At 46.3% G+C, this 17,085-nt stretch overlaps 1 protein-coding gene across 6 annotated transcripts in view; it reads left to right on the forward strand.

Annotated features, from left to right (window-relative positions):
• Positions 1–17,085, forward strand: part of RGL2 (ral guanine nucleotide dissociation stimulator like 2) — a 240,029-nt gene that overhangs the window by 201,428 nt on the left and 21,516 nt on the right. For all 6 annotated transcript variants that reach the window (XM_069241871.1, XM_069241872.1, XM_069241876.1 and 3 more), the window contains 7 exons: positions 1,612–1,695; positions 2,050–2,124; positions 4,483–4,515; positions 4,640–4,761; positions 5,229–5,318; positions 5,575–5,737; positions 12,446–12,706. In XM_069241871.1, coding sequence (XP_069097972.1) covers positions 1,612–1,695; positions 2,050–2,124; positions 4,483–4,515; positions 4,640–4,761; positions 5,229–5,318; positions 5,575–5,737; positions 12,446–12,706 — 828 coding nt within the window. The remainder of the gene's footprint in view (positions 1–1,611; positions 1,696–2,049; positions 2,125–4,482; positions 4,516–4,639; positions 4,762–5,228; positions 5,319–5,574; positions 5,738–12,445; positions 12,707–17,085) is intronic.

Here is a 17,085-nt window from a genome sequence, read left to right on the forward strand (position 1 = left end):
CCGCCAGTTACAGCAGTGATGTCTCCGTCTGACCTTCAGTTACAGAAGTGATGTCTCAGTCTGACCTCCAGTTACAGGAGTGATATAACAGTGCAGCGGGAGGCTGCTTGAGAAATGTCTCAGTCTGACCTTCAGTTACAGGAGTGATGTCACAGTCTGACTTCCAGTTACAGGAGTGATGTCTCATTCTGACCTTCAGTTACAGGAGTGATGTCACAGTCTGACCTCCAGTTACAGGAGTGATGTCAGAGCCTGGTGTGAGTCTCTTGAGTGATGTCTCAGTCTGACCTCCAGTTCCGAGAGTGATGTTACAGTCTGACCTCCAGTACAGGAGTTATGTCACAGTCTGACCCCCAGTTCTGTGAGTGATGTAACAATGCAGCGGGAGGCTGTTTGAGTGACGTCTCAGTCTGACCTTCAGTTACAGGAGTTATGTCACAGTCTGACCACCAGTTCCGTGAGTGATGTAACAAAGCAGCGGGAGGCTGTTTGAGTGATGTTTCCGTCTGACCTTCAGTTACAGAAGTGATGTCTCAGTCTGACCTCCAGTTACAGGAGTGATATAACAGTGCAGCGGGAGGCTGCTTGAGAAATGTATCAGTCTGACCTTCAGTTACAGGAGTGATGTCACAGTCTGACTTCCAGTTACAGGAGTGATGTCACAGTCTGACTTCCAGTTACAGGAGTGATGTCTCATTCTGACCTTCAGTTACAGGAGTGATGTCAGAGCCTGGTGTGAGTCTCTTGAGTGATGTCTCAGTCTGACCTCCAGTTCCGTGAGTGATGTTACAGTCTGACCTCCAGTACAGGAGTTATGTCACAGTCTGACCACCAGTTCCGTGAGTGATGTAAAAAAGCAGCAGGAGGCTGTTTGAGTGACTTCTCAGTCTGACCTTCAGTTACAGGAGTGATGTCACAGTCTGACCTCCAGTTACAGGAGTGATGTCTCAGTCTGACCTCCAGTTACAGGAGTGATGTCAGAGCCTGGTGTGAATCTCTTGAGTGATGTCACAGTGTGACTTCCCGTTCCGTGAGTGATGTAACAGTGCAGCGGGAGGCTGTTTGAATGACGTCTCAGTCTGACCTCCAGTTACAGGAGTGATGTTACAGTCTGACCTCCAGTTACAGGACTGATGTCAGAGCCTGGTGTGAGTCTCTTGAGTGATGTCTCAGTCTGACTTCCAGTTCCATGAGTGATGTTACAGACTGACCTCCAGTACAGGAGTTATGTCACAGTCTGACCTCCAGTTCCATGAGTGATGTAACAGTGCAGCGGGAGGCTGTTTGACTGACGTCTCAGTCTGACCTTCAGTTACAGGAGTGATGTCACAGTCTGACTTCCAGTTACAGGAGTGATGTCTCATTCTAACCTTTAGTTACAGGAGTGATGTCAGAGCCTGGTGTGAATCTCTTGAGTGACGTCACAGTCTGACCTCAAGTTAGAGTAGTCATGTCAGTGTGACATCAAGTTCCTGGAGAGATGTCACAGTCTGATGCTAGGCTCTTCAAATTATGTCACATGTTCTCTCTCCTTTCAGACTGTTACTAACATGAGAATTGAACGTAGTCGAAGGTAAAATTCTTAATTTATGTTTTAATTCAATTTTCCAGTCTCAGGAGGAGACATCAAAGCCTGTCCACCTGGAGCTGAACACAAGGAAACAAGCAAGGCGCCCCAAAGAGCAAAAATCTGTGGTAAGAGTGATGGAAAGGGAGGGAAGGAGGGATGTTAGTGAGAAGCTAGGGGGAGAGGAGGGCAGAGAAGTAAGGTGATGAAGTGAAATGGAGTTAAACAAAGGTGAAGACAGTGGTGGGAGGCGGAAGCGCGATAGCGGAAGAGAAGATGTTGGAGTCAGAGGGGAGACAGGGGAGGAGAGAAGGGTGGGGCTTCTGGAGGGGTCTGTGGGGAGGGAGGTGAAGCAGAGAGAGGCTGGGATGGTCTGAGAAGGTACAACTATTCTGATTGCAACCAAGCAGCGCAGGGCGCGACTGAGGGTCTGCTGGTGACCTCCATCCAACCTCTAACCCCATCCTCTTCTGCCCCACCAGGGTGTGGTACCCTACCTGGGAACATTCCTGAAGGACCTAGTCATGCTGGACACAGCATCCAAGGACCAGCTTGAGGTGAGTCTGGGGAAGGCTCAAAGACTCTTCATGTATGTCAACAGCACGCGCAAAGGGCTGGGGTAGAACCACTCACATGCCAGCCGAAAAGCAAATCAGACACCTGCAGCTCGGAACCGCACCAATGTCGGACACCTGTCATATGATACCTGTCACACAAGTTAAAATAGTACTCCCACAAACAACCACACAGCAGGTCTGTGAGTGATCACACAGCTAAGGATGTCTGAGAAGTGTCAAACAATTGAAAAGTGTAGGTGAGGTCTGAGAAAAGGCTGGCAACCACATTTGACATCTGCAAAACTAACAAGAACCCCCAACCGCTGTCAGATAAAATCATCTAAGAGCAGTGATGGGCATTAGTCAAGATAGTAAGCTTGGTAGGAGGTGAATTCAAAGAAAAACATAGAAAGCATATTGGAGGAAACGGAAATCCTTGTTTAAGGAAATTCATTTGTAACGAAACACCAACACATTGAAAATTAGAGGAAACATTTAAATGGTAATGCATTAAAACCGAAAACGTAAAGGAGCATTTAACTGAAAACACAATGTAATCGAAACTACAGAACAAACACTATTTTGAACAATGAAGCAACAGTTGTAAAAAGTTTCTTTTTAAATGATGGCACTAGCAATTGAACTCTGGAACAATGTATTGTTAAACTGGCAGTATGGTTTAAGTTCACATGTAGCGCCCACAATTTTAGAAGACAGTCCTGGCGCTTCCCCGACTGTTTGACCTTTGACACTGAGTGGATTTCTAGAAACCTCTCTCTCTGTAAGCTTTCTGTCTGGTGTAGTGGTACCCTCCAGTGGTTAACAACAGTTTGCCTCTCTGGGAATTAATATATTTTACTCATTCCACTGCTAAGAGCTCTGAAGAGAAATGGAACACTCAAGATACAGATGGTCTGTTCGGTTTCATGTGAGGAAAAGGCACACTACACTTAGATCAGATTTGTGTCAGCAAATGGGTAAGTTTACCTTTTGTGACTGACAGAAGCTTTGTGGTGTTCTCCACCTGGTGCCTGAAGTTAGAATGATAGTTGATCTGACGAAAGATCAATATTCTTTACTGGTGCCTGACGTGAGCCGGTAAAAAATTGCTTCAAACGAAATGAAAATAGCCTTTTTCAAGAAAAAAATACATTCCTCAAAAAAGTTTCAATAAAACAAACAAACCAATGTTAAAACCATAGTTCGATAATTGTTTCCATTATATTGTAATGATGACGAAGTCATTAATTCACATACAACTGGTTAACATATATCTGACTGATGTGTTCTATTCAGACAACTGACATGCACCTAAAGCACAGGTAGGAGGCGCGTCTATGAAACCCTGGTTGAAAACCCCACCTTTAGGCAAAGCACATGCAGGGCGTTCTGCCAAGATGGCGGACTGGCCACCTGCACGTATACACTGATTTCCCTGTTGTCCATAATCAATCAACCAACGATTTATAAAGTGCAGCAAATCACCTGTGAGGTTCTCAAGGCGCTGAAAAATCAAGGAGAAGACAGGAGTAAGGGCAATGCCGCCGCACGGGGAGAGCTGGGCCTGGGATCTGCTCAATGGGGTTGCGCTGGGGCCTACATTAAGTTAGTCCTGAGAGGAGGGCGGGGCTCTGGGAGGCAGTGGGCGGGGTTTGGTGGGAGGTGTGAAATAATGGGCAGCATGCGGGAGCGGCAAACGTGGCAAAAATGCAAGGAGGAGGCACAAAAAATACAGGATGAAAGCAAGGAGAAAGCAGTGAGTGAATAAATTAATGAAAATGTATTGCATAATATCCTTTCAAACACACTCTTATACAAATGACATTAAAAGTTCAGTGATTAATAGTGCTAAGAAAGCAAGTGAATGCGTCTGTTTCCTAGCTTTCACTGCATCCCTTCAAGTCCATGATGAAAGCAAGGCTGGTGCTGGCGACGACCCGCTACTTTCTGATGACACTGGGCTGCGGGGTGCCCTCCCATCACTATAGATGCAGATATGGAATTAAAGCCCAGCCCTTGCTTTCCCGCAGCAGCTGAGAAGGGCATAAAAGGTGCACGTGCTGTGTTACTGCATCACTGAAAGCAGTGAAAACGAGGAAACAGCAAGGAGAAGGCACACAAAAAATGGGGGGAAAGCAAGGAGAAAGCAGTGAGAACGAGGGAAAAGGACAGGGCACAAAAAACAGGGAAAAAGCAAGGAGAAGACAGACGCGCGAGAGGTGCAGCCATGCGGGAGACCCGGGCTTGGGCCTGCTAATAACAATGCCGCCCCACATGATTCAGTAGCTCTGCCAGAAGGATGTGAAAGGTTTGGCTTGTCGCTATGACTAAAGCACCCCTTTACTGTTCATCTTTCAGAACGGCTACCTCAACTTTGACAAGCGCCGGAAGGTATGTCCTACCTCCTTTGTGAGGACCTCTTCTCATGTTCTCCTCTTGGTTATGTCTGCTTCTCCCTCCATCAGTATTTCCCACAAGCCTCTTGTCGTCATGGCTTTTTTTTTTATCTTGTCAGGAGTTTGAAATCTTGACTCAGATTCGTCTGCTCCAGTCCATCTGTAAAAATTATGACTTGGAGCAGGACCCGTCCTTCGTGCGATGGTTCAACAGCATCCATCCCCTGAGCGAGGCAGACAGGTGAGTACCTGGTCTCCAGCACTTAGTCTGCAATAAATGAGAAAATAAACCATAAAAAGTGCAGGGCCCAAGGTTTTTCTTAGGAAGCTGCCATACATTCCACAGAATGTTGGGTTGACGAATACCGAGTGTGCCAGAATTTTCTAGTTTTAATTTATCCTCATGCTTCTTTCTTCCACTTCCCTATGCTTCCTGTCTCTTTATCCCACCATTGCATGTTCTCTTTCATCTTTGCCTTTTCTCTTTGTTGGTGTTTTACTGATCTTCTTCTCCTGCTTCTACTTCTCTGTTTTCTGCCTCTCTGTTACACTGGGTCAGCATCTGATGATGACATCTGCAGGAGGGTGCAAAGCCTACTCGCACCCTTGGCTTGGCCTGGTAGTCCTGCATAATAGCAGGTCGTGGCAGGGTTTCTACTGCAATGCTAACCCTTTATCCACTGTCTGCTTGTTGTTTTTCTTATTCAGCTACCGTCTCTCCTGTGAGATTGAGCCTCTCCTGGATTCTGCCCCTCCTCGACCCATGAAGCCCACTCTGGTGATCACGCACTGCACCGAGTAAGTGAAGGAGAAATGGGGACAAATTGTAGATTTGCACCAAATAACAAGTTGCTGGTCTCTTGTAAGGGACTGTTGGAGCCTTGCAAGGGTGAATTGGGGGTGTCCTGGGAGTGTGAACTGCAGGTTTGCTCTGTGGGTGAATATCATATGGTGCTGTTAGAGTCAGGCTGGCACTTGCGTTGTTTTCACCCCTCTTTGTGATCTTCTCCATCTGTCTTGTTCTCTTCTGATCATGTATCTCTCTTCCTCTCAGTCTTCTTAGCTCAGTCGCCGCTCCCTTTGGACCTGGCACCTGCACCTGGGATCGGCCGAGCTCCCCCAAGCGACCCTCTGACGGCTCTTTTGAGTTTTTAGGGCTTAACACACACGAGAACCAGCTGAGTCCAGACACTTCACTCCTGACCCGCATGACAAAGGTAAGAAGTGTGTGCAAGCTGATAGAAAATAAACTTTACCTGATGTCAACCACCCATGGATATAAACTAGAAATGCCTGTGATGTCATTATCATCCAACTATGGTGGTAGACCACAGACCAAAGTCACCAGCGCTCCTGACCGGATCCATGAGTTAACACCTTTGAAATCGTTTCCTGACAGAATACCTCACTGAAGGGTCCTGTAACTTCAAGAATTGTCGATGCCAGGACTGACCTTGCTGCAACCCACTTGCCACCCGTAGCACGAGAACGATCAAGTCACCATTACTGCTTTGGGTTTCAAAGAGAGAAACAGTTCCACTATGTCAAGTACCCATTTCTCTCAAAGTCTGTTCAATACCAATATATAGCACACTCAGTACCACCTTGACTTAGTCACTTGCCCACCTGGCACACACTGGTCACCAGTGTGTAAAACACACTCATCACTTAGTAACACCCTGCCCGAGTGCTACTTGTGGACCATCCTGATCAAAAGCATCACGCCGAGCCTCTCTGTAGCCCTCTTGTACACTTCCTGATCAATAGCATCACTCTGTAGGCTGCCTGTACCCTTCCTGATCAATAGCATCACTCTGCAACATTCTGTAGTCTGACTGTACCCATCCTGATCAATAGCAGCCCTGTGTAGCCTGACTGTACCCATCCTGATCAATAGAATCACGCTGCACCTCTCTGTTGCCACCGCCTGTACCCGTCCTGATCAATTGCTTCGCTCTGCACCGCCTGTAGCCGGCTTGTAACAATCCTGATCAATAGAATCACTCTGAACCACTTTGTGGCCAGCCTGTTCCTATGCAGATCAATAGCATCACGCTGCGCCTCTCTGTAGAGTGACTGTACCCGTCCTGATCAATAGCATCACACCGCGTCTCTCTGTAGCCTGACTGTATCCCTTCTGATCAGTAGCATCACGCTGCACCTCTCTGTAGCCTAACTGTACCCCTCCTGATCAATAGCATCACATTGCGCCTCTCTGTAGCTTACCTGTAGCTGTCCTGATCATTAGCATCACGCTCTGTCTCTCCGTACTCTGCCTGTACCTGTCCTGATCAATAGCATTACACCACGCTTCTCTGTAGCCTACCTGTCCTGATCAATAGCATGATGCCATGCCTCCCTGTAGACTGACTGTACCCGCCCTGATCAATAGCATCACGCCGCGTCTCTCTGTAGCCTGACTGTACCCGCCCTGATCAATAGCATCACGCCGTGCCTCTCTGTAGGCTGACTGTACCCGTCCTGATCAATAGCATTACACCATGCCTCTCTGTAGTCTACCTGAACCTGTACTGATCAATTCCATCAAGCCTCTCTGTAGCCTGACTGTACCCATCCTGATCTTACATCACACTGCGTCTCTCTGTAGCCTAACTCTACCAATCCTGATCAATAGCATCACGCTGCGCCTCTCTGTAGTGACTGTACCCATCCTGATCTTACATCACACTGCGTCTCTCTGTAGCCTAACTCTACCAATCCTGATCAATAGCATCACGCTGCGCCTCTCTGTAGAGTGACTGTACCCGTCCTGATTAATAACATCACACCACACCTCCCTGTAGCCTGACTGTACCTGTCCAGATCAATAGCATCACGCTGCACCTCTCTGTAGTGACTGTACTCGTCCTGATTAATAACATCACACTGCGTCTCTCTGTAGCCTGACTGTACCTGTCCAGATCAATAGCATCACACCACGCTTCCCTGTAGCCTGACTGTACCTGTCCTGATCAATAGCATCACACCACGCTTCCCTGTAGCCTGACTGTACCTGTCCTGATCAATAGCATCACGCCACGCTTCCCTGTAGCCTGACTGTACCTGTCCAGATCAATAGCATCACGCCACGCTTCCCTGTAGCCTGACTGTACCTGTCCAGATCAATAGCATCACGCCACGCTTCCCTGTAGCCTGACTGTACCTGTCCTGATCAATAGCATCACACCACGCTTCCCTGTAGCCTGACTGTACCTGTCCTGATCAATAGCATCACACCACGCTTCCCTGTAGCCTGACTGTACCTGTCCAGATCAATAGCATCACACCACGCTTCCGTGTAGCCTGACTGTACCTGTCCTGATCAATAGCATCACACCACGCTTCCGTGTAGCCTGACTGTACCTGTCCAGATCAATAGCATCACACCACGCTTCCGTGTAGCCTGACTGTACCTGTCCTGATCAATAGCATCACACCACGCTTCCCTGTAGCCTGACTGTACCTGTCCAGATCAATAGCATCACGCCACGCTTCCCTGTAGCCTGACTGTACCTGTCCAGATCAATAGCATCACACCACGCTTCCGTGTAGCCTACCTGTATCTGTCCTGATCAATAGCATCACGCCACGCTTCCCTGTAGCCTGACTGTACCTGTCCAGATCAATAGCATCACACCACGCTTCCCTGTAGCCTGACTGTACCTGTCCAGATCAATAGCATCACACCACGCTTCCGTGTAGCCTGACTGTACCTGTCCAGATCAATAGCATCACACCACGCTTCCCTGTAGCCTGACTGTACCTGTCCAGATCAATAGCATCACACCACGCTTCCCTGTAGCCTGACTGTACCTGTCCTGATCAATAGCATCACACCACGCTTTCCTGTAGCCTGACTGTACCTGTCCAGATCAATAGCATCACACCACGCTTCCCTGTAGCCTGACTGTACCTGTCCAGATCAATAGCATCACACCACGCTTCCCTGTAGCCTGACTGTACCTGTCCTGATCAATAGCATCACACCACGCTTCCGTGTAGCCTGACTGTACCTGTCCAGATCAATAGCATCACACCACGCTTCCGTGTAGCCTCACTGTACCTGTCCAGATCAATAGCATCACACCACGCTTCCCTGTAGCCTGACTGTACCTGTCCAGATCAATAGCATCACACCACGCTTCCCTGTAGCCTGACTGTACCTGTCCAGATCAATAGCATCACACCACGCTTCCGTGTAGCCTGACTGTACCTGTCCAGATCAATAGCATCACACCACGCTTCCGTGTAGCCTCACTGTACCTGTCCTGATCAATAGCATTGCACTGCGTCTCTCTGTAGCCAGATTGTACCAGTCCTGATCCAAAGCATTGCACCCAGTCTCTCTGTAGCCTGACTGTACCCCTCCTGATCAACACCATCACACCACGCCTCTCTGTAGGCTACCTGTATCTGTTCTGGTTAATAGCATCACACCACGCATCTTTGTAGCCTACCTGTATCTGTTCTGTTCAGTAGCATCACGCCGAGCCTCTCTGTAGCCTGACTGGCCCCGTCTTGATCAGCAGCATCATGTTACGCCTCCCTGTAGCCTGACTGTATCCACTGTGATCAATAGCATGAGGCCACGCCTCTGTTGCATACCTGTACCCATCCCGATTAATAGCATCACTCTCCACCGCTCTGTAGCCTGACTGTACCCGGCAGATCAACAGCACCATGCCCCGCCTCTCTGTATCCTGACTGTATCCATCTTCATCAGTAGTGCTGCTGCCTGTACCCGTCCTGACCAGTAGCATAACTCTGCACCACTGTTCAGCCCCTGTACTGGTCCTCATCAGTAATTCCACTGCCTATATCCATCCTGTACCGGTCCTGATCAACAGCATCTGTCTGCAGCACTGTGCAGCCCCTGTACCAGTACTCATCAGTAGCATCACTGTGTACCAGTAATATAGGCTTGTGCTGAGCCATGCTGTTAGTTTCTTGGCAAAGGGCAATGTTGGCCGACAATCAACATTTTTAATGATCTCAATCATAACTATTATGCCTTTACTGCGTTAATTGTTCTCACTGTCCTCAATTTGGTTGTATGTGAACCTCGGCATGTAAGCAAAAGTGGTAAGCTCTTTTGCCAACCTTCGCAAAGGGTTAAACTTTGTAGCTTCAAGCAAGTTTCAGTTTTCTCTTTGTCACCTGTGAGTGAAAAGCATGACTTTTTTGACGACTTACGTTGCACATATCCTCCTAGGCTAGTTTAACAGTAAGAAAATGGTTCTGAATGGTAGGTACCTTACACTGCAGATTGTTATACAATACTATTAGGAAGAAGAAACTAAAAGAAGCAGGTGTGCAAACAAAAATCCTGCTATAATTTTTCTGTTGGACATAGAAAAACTTTGCAACATGTAACTTTCAAGGAGAAATATTCTGAATATATTTGTTAGCATGGCTGGGTTAAATTGTAGTGCAAATGATCTCACAATGCAACTAGAGTGATCTTGTATACTATAAAAATCTTTCCTTCTGCCAAGGTAAACCGGAAACTATTACAAAGGTAAAAATAGCAAATTTCAAACTTTGCTTGTGAAAAACAACTTCACAGATCCCTAATAAAGTAGCAAAAATACCTGATTGAGACCCTATGGCAGTTTTACACACAAACTACTGTTATGGAAGAGGAAGATTAGGATAAATCCTAAATTTTTTATTTTTTATAGGAAGCTTGAAGAAAATGGTTGAAAAGCCAATCCAAAGGTATCTTACAGAAATGTAGGTTCCCAACAGTGTCGCAAATTGTTGACGTGATCTGGAATTTGGGTATAAATTAATTAGCATTCCCCATTGTGACCAATGTTCTTTAAGATGTTCGCCAAAGGACATCATATATTCATTCACTGTGATTTATGTCTCTCAAATCTATGCTAATGCACATTCCTCCTTCAAATTTGCTGCCCAACATGACAGGGCAAAGCATTAAGAGAAGTCAATTCCTTCTATAATTCTTACTATGGTTAGGTACTTTAATGTTTCCTTAAGTCACTAAGTCCCTGGTTGTGGGACCAGACCACGCCTAATTTACCTCTGACACTGCCTGCTTCTTCTGCACAAAGAGAAACCCATTTAAACTCTAATATCCTCTTTGAAAATATCGTAAGATACTTAGCAAAGAGATCATCACTTCTCAAAGACCATTCTATTAGCACTACTGCTTCTGGTGTAACTTTATGCCAATCTTTTTCTAATGCATCCTGTAAACTAGACAAGACCCCTTCTTTGCTATGTAAACTTTCTCACTCGTGCAACAATCCTTTAAACAAATTCTCTTTAGAGATATAGCAATAAGGTAAATATGAATGTTCCTTTATTTTCTTAGCTCTTCTAGCACTGTGCCATATTCTTAAAACTTACTAGAAAACAATCTCCTTTCTCACCAACATGTAGGAGAGACTGTGCCAACCAATGAACTTTATTACTTAAACGTCCATCATAACCCCACAATGTCTACTATCAAAGATTTAACTTCCACCTGCACCACTAGGTTGTAGATGTCCACATGTATCCTTCTATCCTTCAATGTGTGATTCTGTTTCATACCAGCATCCATGCACACGTCTGACCCCCACTTATGTCAAAAACCTCCCCCCTACGTTCGCACTCACCACACACTGTTCCACCCACTGATCTTGCTGTTACAGGGGTTTAACACTCTTTTGGGGAGATTGTGACGCCTTTATTCAGATGCTACAGTGTACCAACAACCCCAGGTTCCAACAGAAAGTTATGGCATGTTGCCCTAAGTACGCCCTCACCTTACCAACTGTATACACTTTGCTGAGAGAGAGGAGTGCAGTACATTCTCTAAGTCATGACATTATACATGCCTTTTATATTGTTGACGTGTAACCACGGATAAAATCTCTTTAATTCAGTTTGTTTCTAGGCTAAAGATTTCTTAAAGCATCCATAGGGGCACCACAAACATATCTCTAGCACCAGCCTCACCTTACCCCTACTTCTACCTTAGGCAGGTTGGACTCTCCCCCTCCCCACACTGAGCATGTTTACATGTTGTAAAAAGGCAATCTCGAACGGCCCCCACTATGTCCCCCGTAATATGTGAAAAAACACATGGGCCAGACCTCGAAAATATGATATACCCCCCCACCAGAAATGAATGTGAGCAAAAGCCTTGTTTCGCTAGTCATCACATTAACAAATGGTTTCCCGGGGGAATAGGAAAGCACACACATTATGAAGCTACACCCACCATAGGTCAGGCCACATGGGCACATCATATACACCAATTCCATGCTAGCGGAAACAGGCACACAAGTGGGTGCCAACCTTTAGCTAAGCACCAGCAAAAATACACCATGACACGTAAGCAGATGGGGCAAAGTCCAAGCACAAGAACCCAGTACACCACACACAGTGCACACTAAGACATGGAAATCACGGCCACTTTACAGTCCACAATGGCAGCTGGGTTCCAGTACAAGGTCGAGGGCATTATTTACTCTGTGGCCAATGTTACTTGTCACTTGTAAAACGATAAGGGGGCAAAGGGCAGATTAAGAATAAATATGTATGGAGGAACGCAATAAATATAGCACCAACATTAGTTGTGCTTATCTCCAATACACAAGGGCTCATCCCTGAATGTTAACTCTGAAGACATATTCCTCATCATGCCCTTAGGTCCAACCCTTAGTCCAAGTCTAGGTGTGAGAGTGCAGGAGAATCAGACGGTCACTAGTCCCTAGAGGGTCAATCAGATACTGGCCCTTCCAACTTCTCTCCTAGACACAGTGCCTCTCTAATATTGGTCCTTTGACCACTCAATGCCAGACTTCTTTTTATCCTTAATCTTGTCACTGAAGTTCTGCTCTCTGGCTTATAAAAGAGAAAACTGTTTCTACTTGTGTTGACCACCAAGTGACTTCCTCTCTCTTGGATTTTAGCACATGAAGTCCACATCAGTATCATCCTTGGATACAGTGGGGCTAGCCTCTCCAGGCCCGGTGCTCCCTGCACCCCTCCCTGCCATGCTGAGCCCGCCTACATCAACCTTCATGAAGGGCCACAGACGTTCAGCTTCCTGTGGCTCCACTTTCACTTCATCGTCCACATCTGAGGTTGCCTCGAAGGATGAAAACACGGAGTGTCGCATCATCCGGGTGCAGATGGCCCTGGAAAATGGGAACATGTACAAGAGCATCCTGGTAAGTGACCTCATGGCAGGTGTCCTGTGACCTTATAACAGCCTTTGCTACTAAATGACCTCTGTATGACTGGTCCCCAATCTCCTGCATTATGACTGCAAGAGCTGCAGAATCTCTCTATAAACCTGGAAGTGGTAGTTATTGATATTCAGGCTCCATAAGGCTCTGTGTTGTGCCCCTACAATTAGCATTGCAAAGGCATGGAATGTCCCAATTAAACACTATTCCATTGTAATAATATGTATATACCTACAAGAAAGGAGTGACTCAAATAGATGGATTCACCAGAGAACAATGTTGCGGCTTCACCTTGCGTAGGTAGTGCAGGATTGTTTGGTCAGTTTGCATCATGATTGCATTTGGTATGTGAAATATGTTTTTGCAAATCCAGAAGTGTCAGCTCACAGTTGCACAGGAAGAGGTAACCTCAGCATCAGCCCATCATCAAGTGCTGAGGGGCCCCACCCGCCCACATTGTTGGCCAACATAAATAGCTTCTGCCAGACTATGCAAAGGTCAGCCTGAGAGACACTTTTTTTTCATGTCAGGTAGCCCGGAGCTAGACATAGGCTAAATGCGCAGGTGCCTGGCTGCCTGAGCTGAACTTTGCCATGCTAAAGATGCCACATGCCTGCTTGAATTACCAGCCACCACTGGGTAAACCACTGGAGATGCCCATACTGTATGGAAAGGTGTCCAGGGGAACTGCATGGTTGACAGTGTCAAAGATGGCAAATAGATCAGCTGTTGTCGAAGATGAGTAAGATTGCTGATTATTGAAGGACAGCCATCTCTGTGCTAGAGCCTGATCGAAATCCCACCTGAAAGTCGTCAAGGACATCTCTAAGTGACTGCCTACTGACTGTCACGAAAGATCAGTCAGCGATGGGACGGAAACTGTTTAGCTAGGTGAAGTATTTCAGAGTCAGAAACACAAAAACCTGCCTCAGAGAACGGTCTGCAGATGGTTTCTAGTAAGTCCAGTCAGTTTCAACACTGAGAAAGATTGTGTATTTTGATCATTAGTTTAGAAATCAGATGTGGGGCTCTAGTACCTTCTATAGCCCAGTTCCACTACAATTACAATGAAGGTGCTTGTTTCAAGTACAGTTAAACATAAGTTGACTACACCTAGTGACTCTTTCTGTCTCTGGTCTTAACTTCACACTTAAGTACAGAAAGACTGGATAAACAAGATTTTTGAACAGAAAGTTTATTTGAACACGTATCTGTCCATCAGAAGAGAGAGACTAATGGCGAGAGACTTCACTGGTGGTATTTTAATGGCATCTGCGATGAAATTTAAGAGCTTCAGCAGAAAGGACTGCAGTTCCAATCTTATAGCAATTTGAAATTTCAGATTAATCTTCTTGTGTGCGAGGGGCCCCTCAGTCACAGGGCTTCAGTAAGCTTGGTAGTGTTTGCAAGACCCACTAGTGCCATGAAGAAAGCAAAGTGATTATGACTTCTAGTCCAATTTGCAGACTCACCTTCTAGATCCTGTGTCAGCTTTGTAGATGTGAAAGTCATCCCACACTACTGATGTCTGCTTCTTCCTGAATGAATCAATGAATGAGGGATTTGTTGAGCACGCAGGGCTATGCGGAGGGTATGACAGGAATATAGAAGCTAAAGTATGCAAAGCCAGGTCTTAAGTTTCTTTCTAAAAGGCCTCTTGCCTTCAATGTGACGCAGTTTTACTGGAAGCCTATGCCAGCTTTTGAGGATCTAGAAGGGAGAAGTATCCACCTCCCACCTTAGCGAGGTGGACCCTAGGAACTTTGCCCAGATGGCCACAAGAAGAGTTTCTCATGGGTTTATAAGGGTGCATCCTGGGTGACAGGTAACCAGACCTGAGGGCCATTCGAAGACATAGGACATTGTTATAAATTTCTCAAGAGGTCCGATTCATAAAGAAACCTCTTGTACCTGGATTATATCCAAGCCTCAGGTTTCCGCGGGGTCTCCTGAGAATACGATCCATGGTTCCGGCACCTAATCTAAAAGGCTACATTCTGAACACAGTGAGGCGGCCCATGCAGAGAATAAAGACCTCTGCAAATAAAGCTACCTTGAATTTATTCTCTAGATGAACTATCAACAGTAATTCCAGTCTCAGCAAAACATCTATTCGTAAAAGTCATGTGGATAAACCGATGTTTATTGTTACCCAACTTGACACTCATTTTATCGATCTTGGATGAAGGAAAGATAGAGTGGGCCTATCAAGATTCAAGCCTGCGGCCACTGAGTAGTACAAAGGGGGGTTAACTAGTCCACTGAGCCAACAGACCCTGCTTTGCACACACCTCACGTCATGATGAAAGGTGTCTTTTACCACACGACAACTCAGTTGTCAACAAAGGGCCAGATATATAGCAAATCGGTGCGTTACATTACCCTGCGCCAGCGAGGCGTTCCATTGGTGTTGCGTCAGTGTTCCCAAGCAGCATCCATGGATTCTGGCGCATTCCTAGATTTACAAGAACTTGTAAACCTGGGAATGCGCCAAAAAGATACGCCTCCCCAGGAAAGGCATAACAAGGAGTAACATCTTTATCTTCTTGTATTTCCTCTTTCTATGTGTTCTGCATTCTGCAGGAAGGCGTCCTTCCTGCACAAAAACAATTCTGCATGCGATGCAGGCACCCTTGCACCTTCATGCAAGGGTGCCTGCATTGGCGATAGGTTGTCAAAAGGGGCCAGTGCAGGGGGAAAGGACAGGAATGCGCCGTATTGGAAAATATGGCGCATTGCTGCTCTTTCCCTGTGACGCAGGGCAGTGCAGCAAGGTGACTTGCTGTGCCACGGCCCAAAGAGTCCAGATCTTTAAAATGTATAACTGGTAAATGTGTCTTTGATGGCATGTGTAGCTGTAGATACACATGCTCTGCATAAGCTCGCCATCTAGTGTTGGGCTCAGAGTAGTACAACTCGTTTTTATTCAAATAATGTTTTTTAGACACAGCATCGAGTAACTCCTCCTCTCTGTAATAGTGCGCTTGGGAATTTGTTTACTAAGGACTGTCAGTGCATCACCTAAACAAGAAGACCTGTATAGTACAATGTACGACTACTCTAGAAGCTGGCCCAGTGTGTGGCGGGTGCCTAAAGTACTTACACCTTATACCAGGTCCAGGTATCCCCTATAAGTGTAGTGTAGGCAGTGTCTAGAAGCCAAGCTCTCTAGAGGTATCTGTGGATGAGCAGCCAGGGCTTATCCAGGAGACATGCAAAGCTCAGCAAAACCACTGTAGTTACATAGCACTTACACACATGAAAGAAAATACTCAGTGTTACAAAAATAAAGGTACTTTATTTTAGTGACACTATACCAAAAAGTACTGGAGAGGCAACCCTCCAATAGGACGTAAGTAACACACTAGGGCCCATATTTATGCTTTTTTAGCACCGCATGTGCGCTTCTTTTTGACGCAAAAACAGCGCAAACTTACAAAATACAATTGTGTTTTGCAAGTTAGCACTGCTTTTGTGTCACAAAATGCTGCAAATGCGGTGCTAAAAAAAGTATAAATATGGGCCTAAATATATACACATAAGTGATAGAAAACAGAAAACAGTGCAAAATGCAGTGAGACAATAGTGACCCTAGGGGGAGCCCAAACCTTATACTAAAAAAATGGAATGTGAACACAGGACCCCCACCTAGGTAAGTGGAATGCGTAGAGGGGAGCTGGGGGTACTAGAAATCACCAAAGGTAAATACCACAGTGCCCCTAGCGACCAGGAGGAACGGAGTAAATTAATAGATTTTCACCAAACCACCCAAAAGGAAGAAGAAATGCAACTCCTAGACAAGACTACAAGAAACCAGCGGTGGATTCCTGAAGAGGAAGACCTGTGGAAGAAGGGGACTGTAAGGAAATGCCTCCTTGGCATGGTTACCCCCTAACTTTTTGCCTTTGCTGATGCTAACTTATGATTTGAAAGTGTGCTGGGACCCTGCTATCCAGACCCCAGCACCAGTGTTCTTTCCCTAAACTGTACCTTTGTCTCCACAATTGGCACAACCCTGGCACTCAGGTAAGTCCCTTGTAACTGGTACCCCTGGTACCAAGGGCCCTGATGCCAGGGAAGGTCTCTAAGGGCTGCAACATGTCTTATGCCACCCTAGAGACCCCTCACTCAGCACATGCAGACTGCTTCACAGCTTGTGTGTGCTGGTGGGGAGGAAATGACTAAGTCGACACGGCACTCCCCTCAGAGTGCCATGCCAATGTCACACTGCCTGTGGCATGGGTAAGTCACCCCTGTAGCAGGCCTTACAGCCCTAAGGCAGGGTGCACTATACCATAGGTGAGGGCATATGTGCATGAGCACCATGCCCCTAAAGTGTCTAAGCAAAACCTTAGGCATTG

This window comes from Pleurodeles waltl, chromosome 6 (assembly GCF_031143425.1).
Source record: "Pleurodeles waltl isolate 20211129_DDA chromosome 6, aPleWal1.hap1.20221129, whole genome shotgun sequence".
Taxonomy (NCBI): Eukaryota; Metazoa; Chordata; class Amphibia; order Caudata; family Salamandridae; genus Pleurodeles; species Pleurodeles waltl.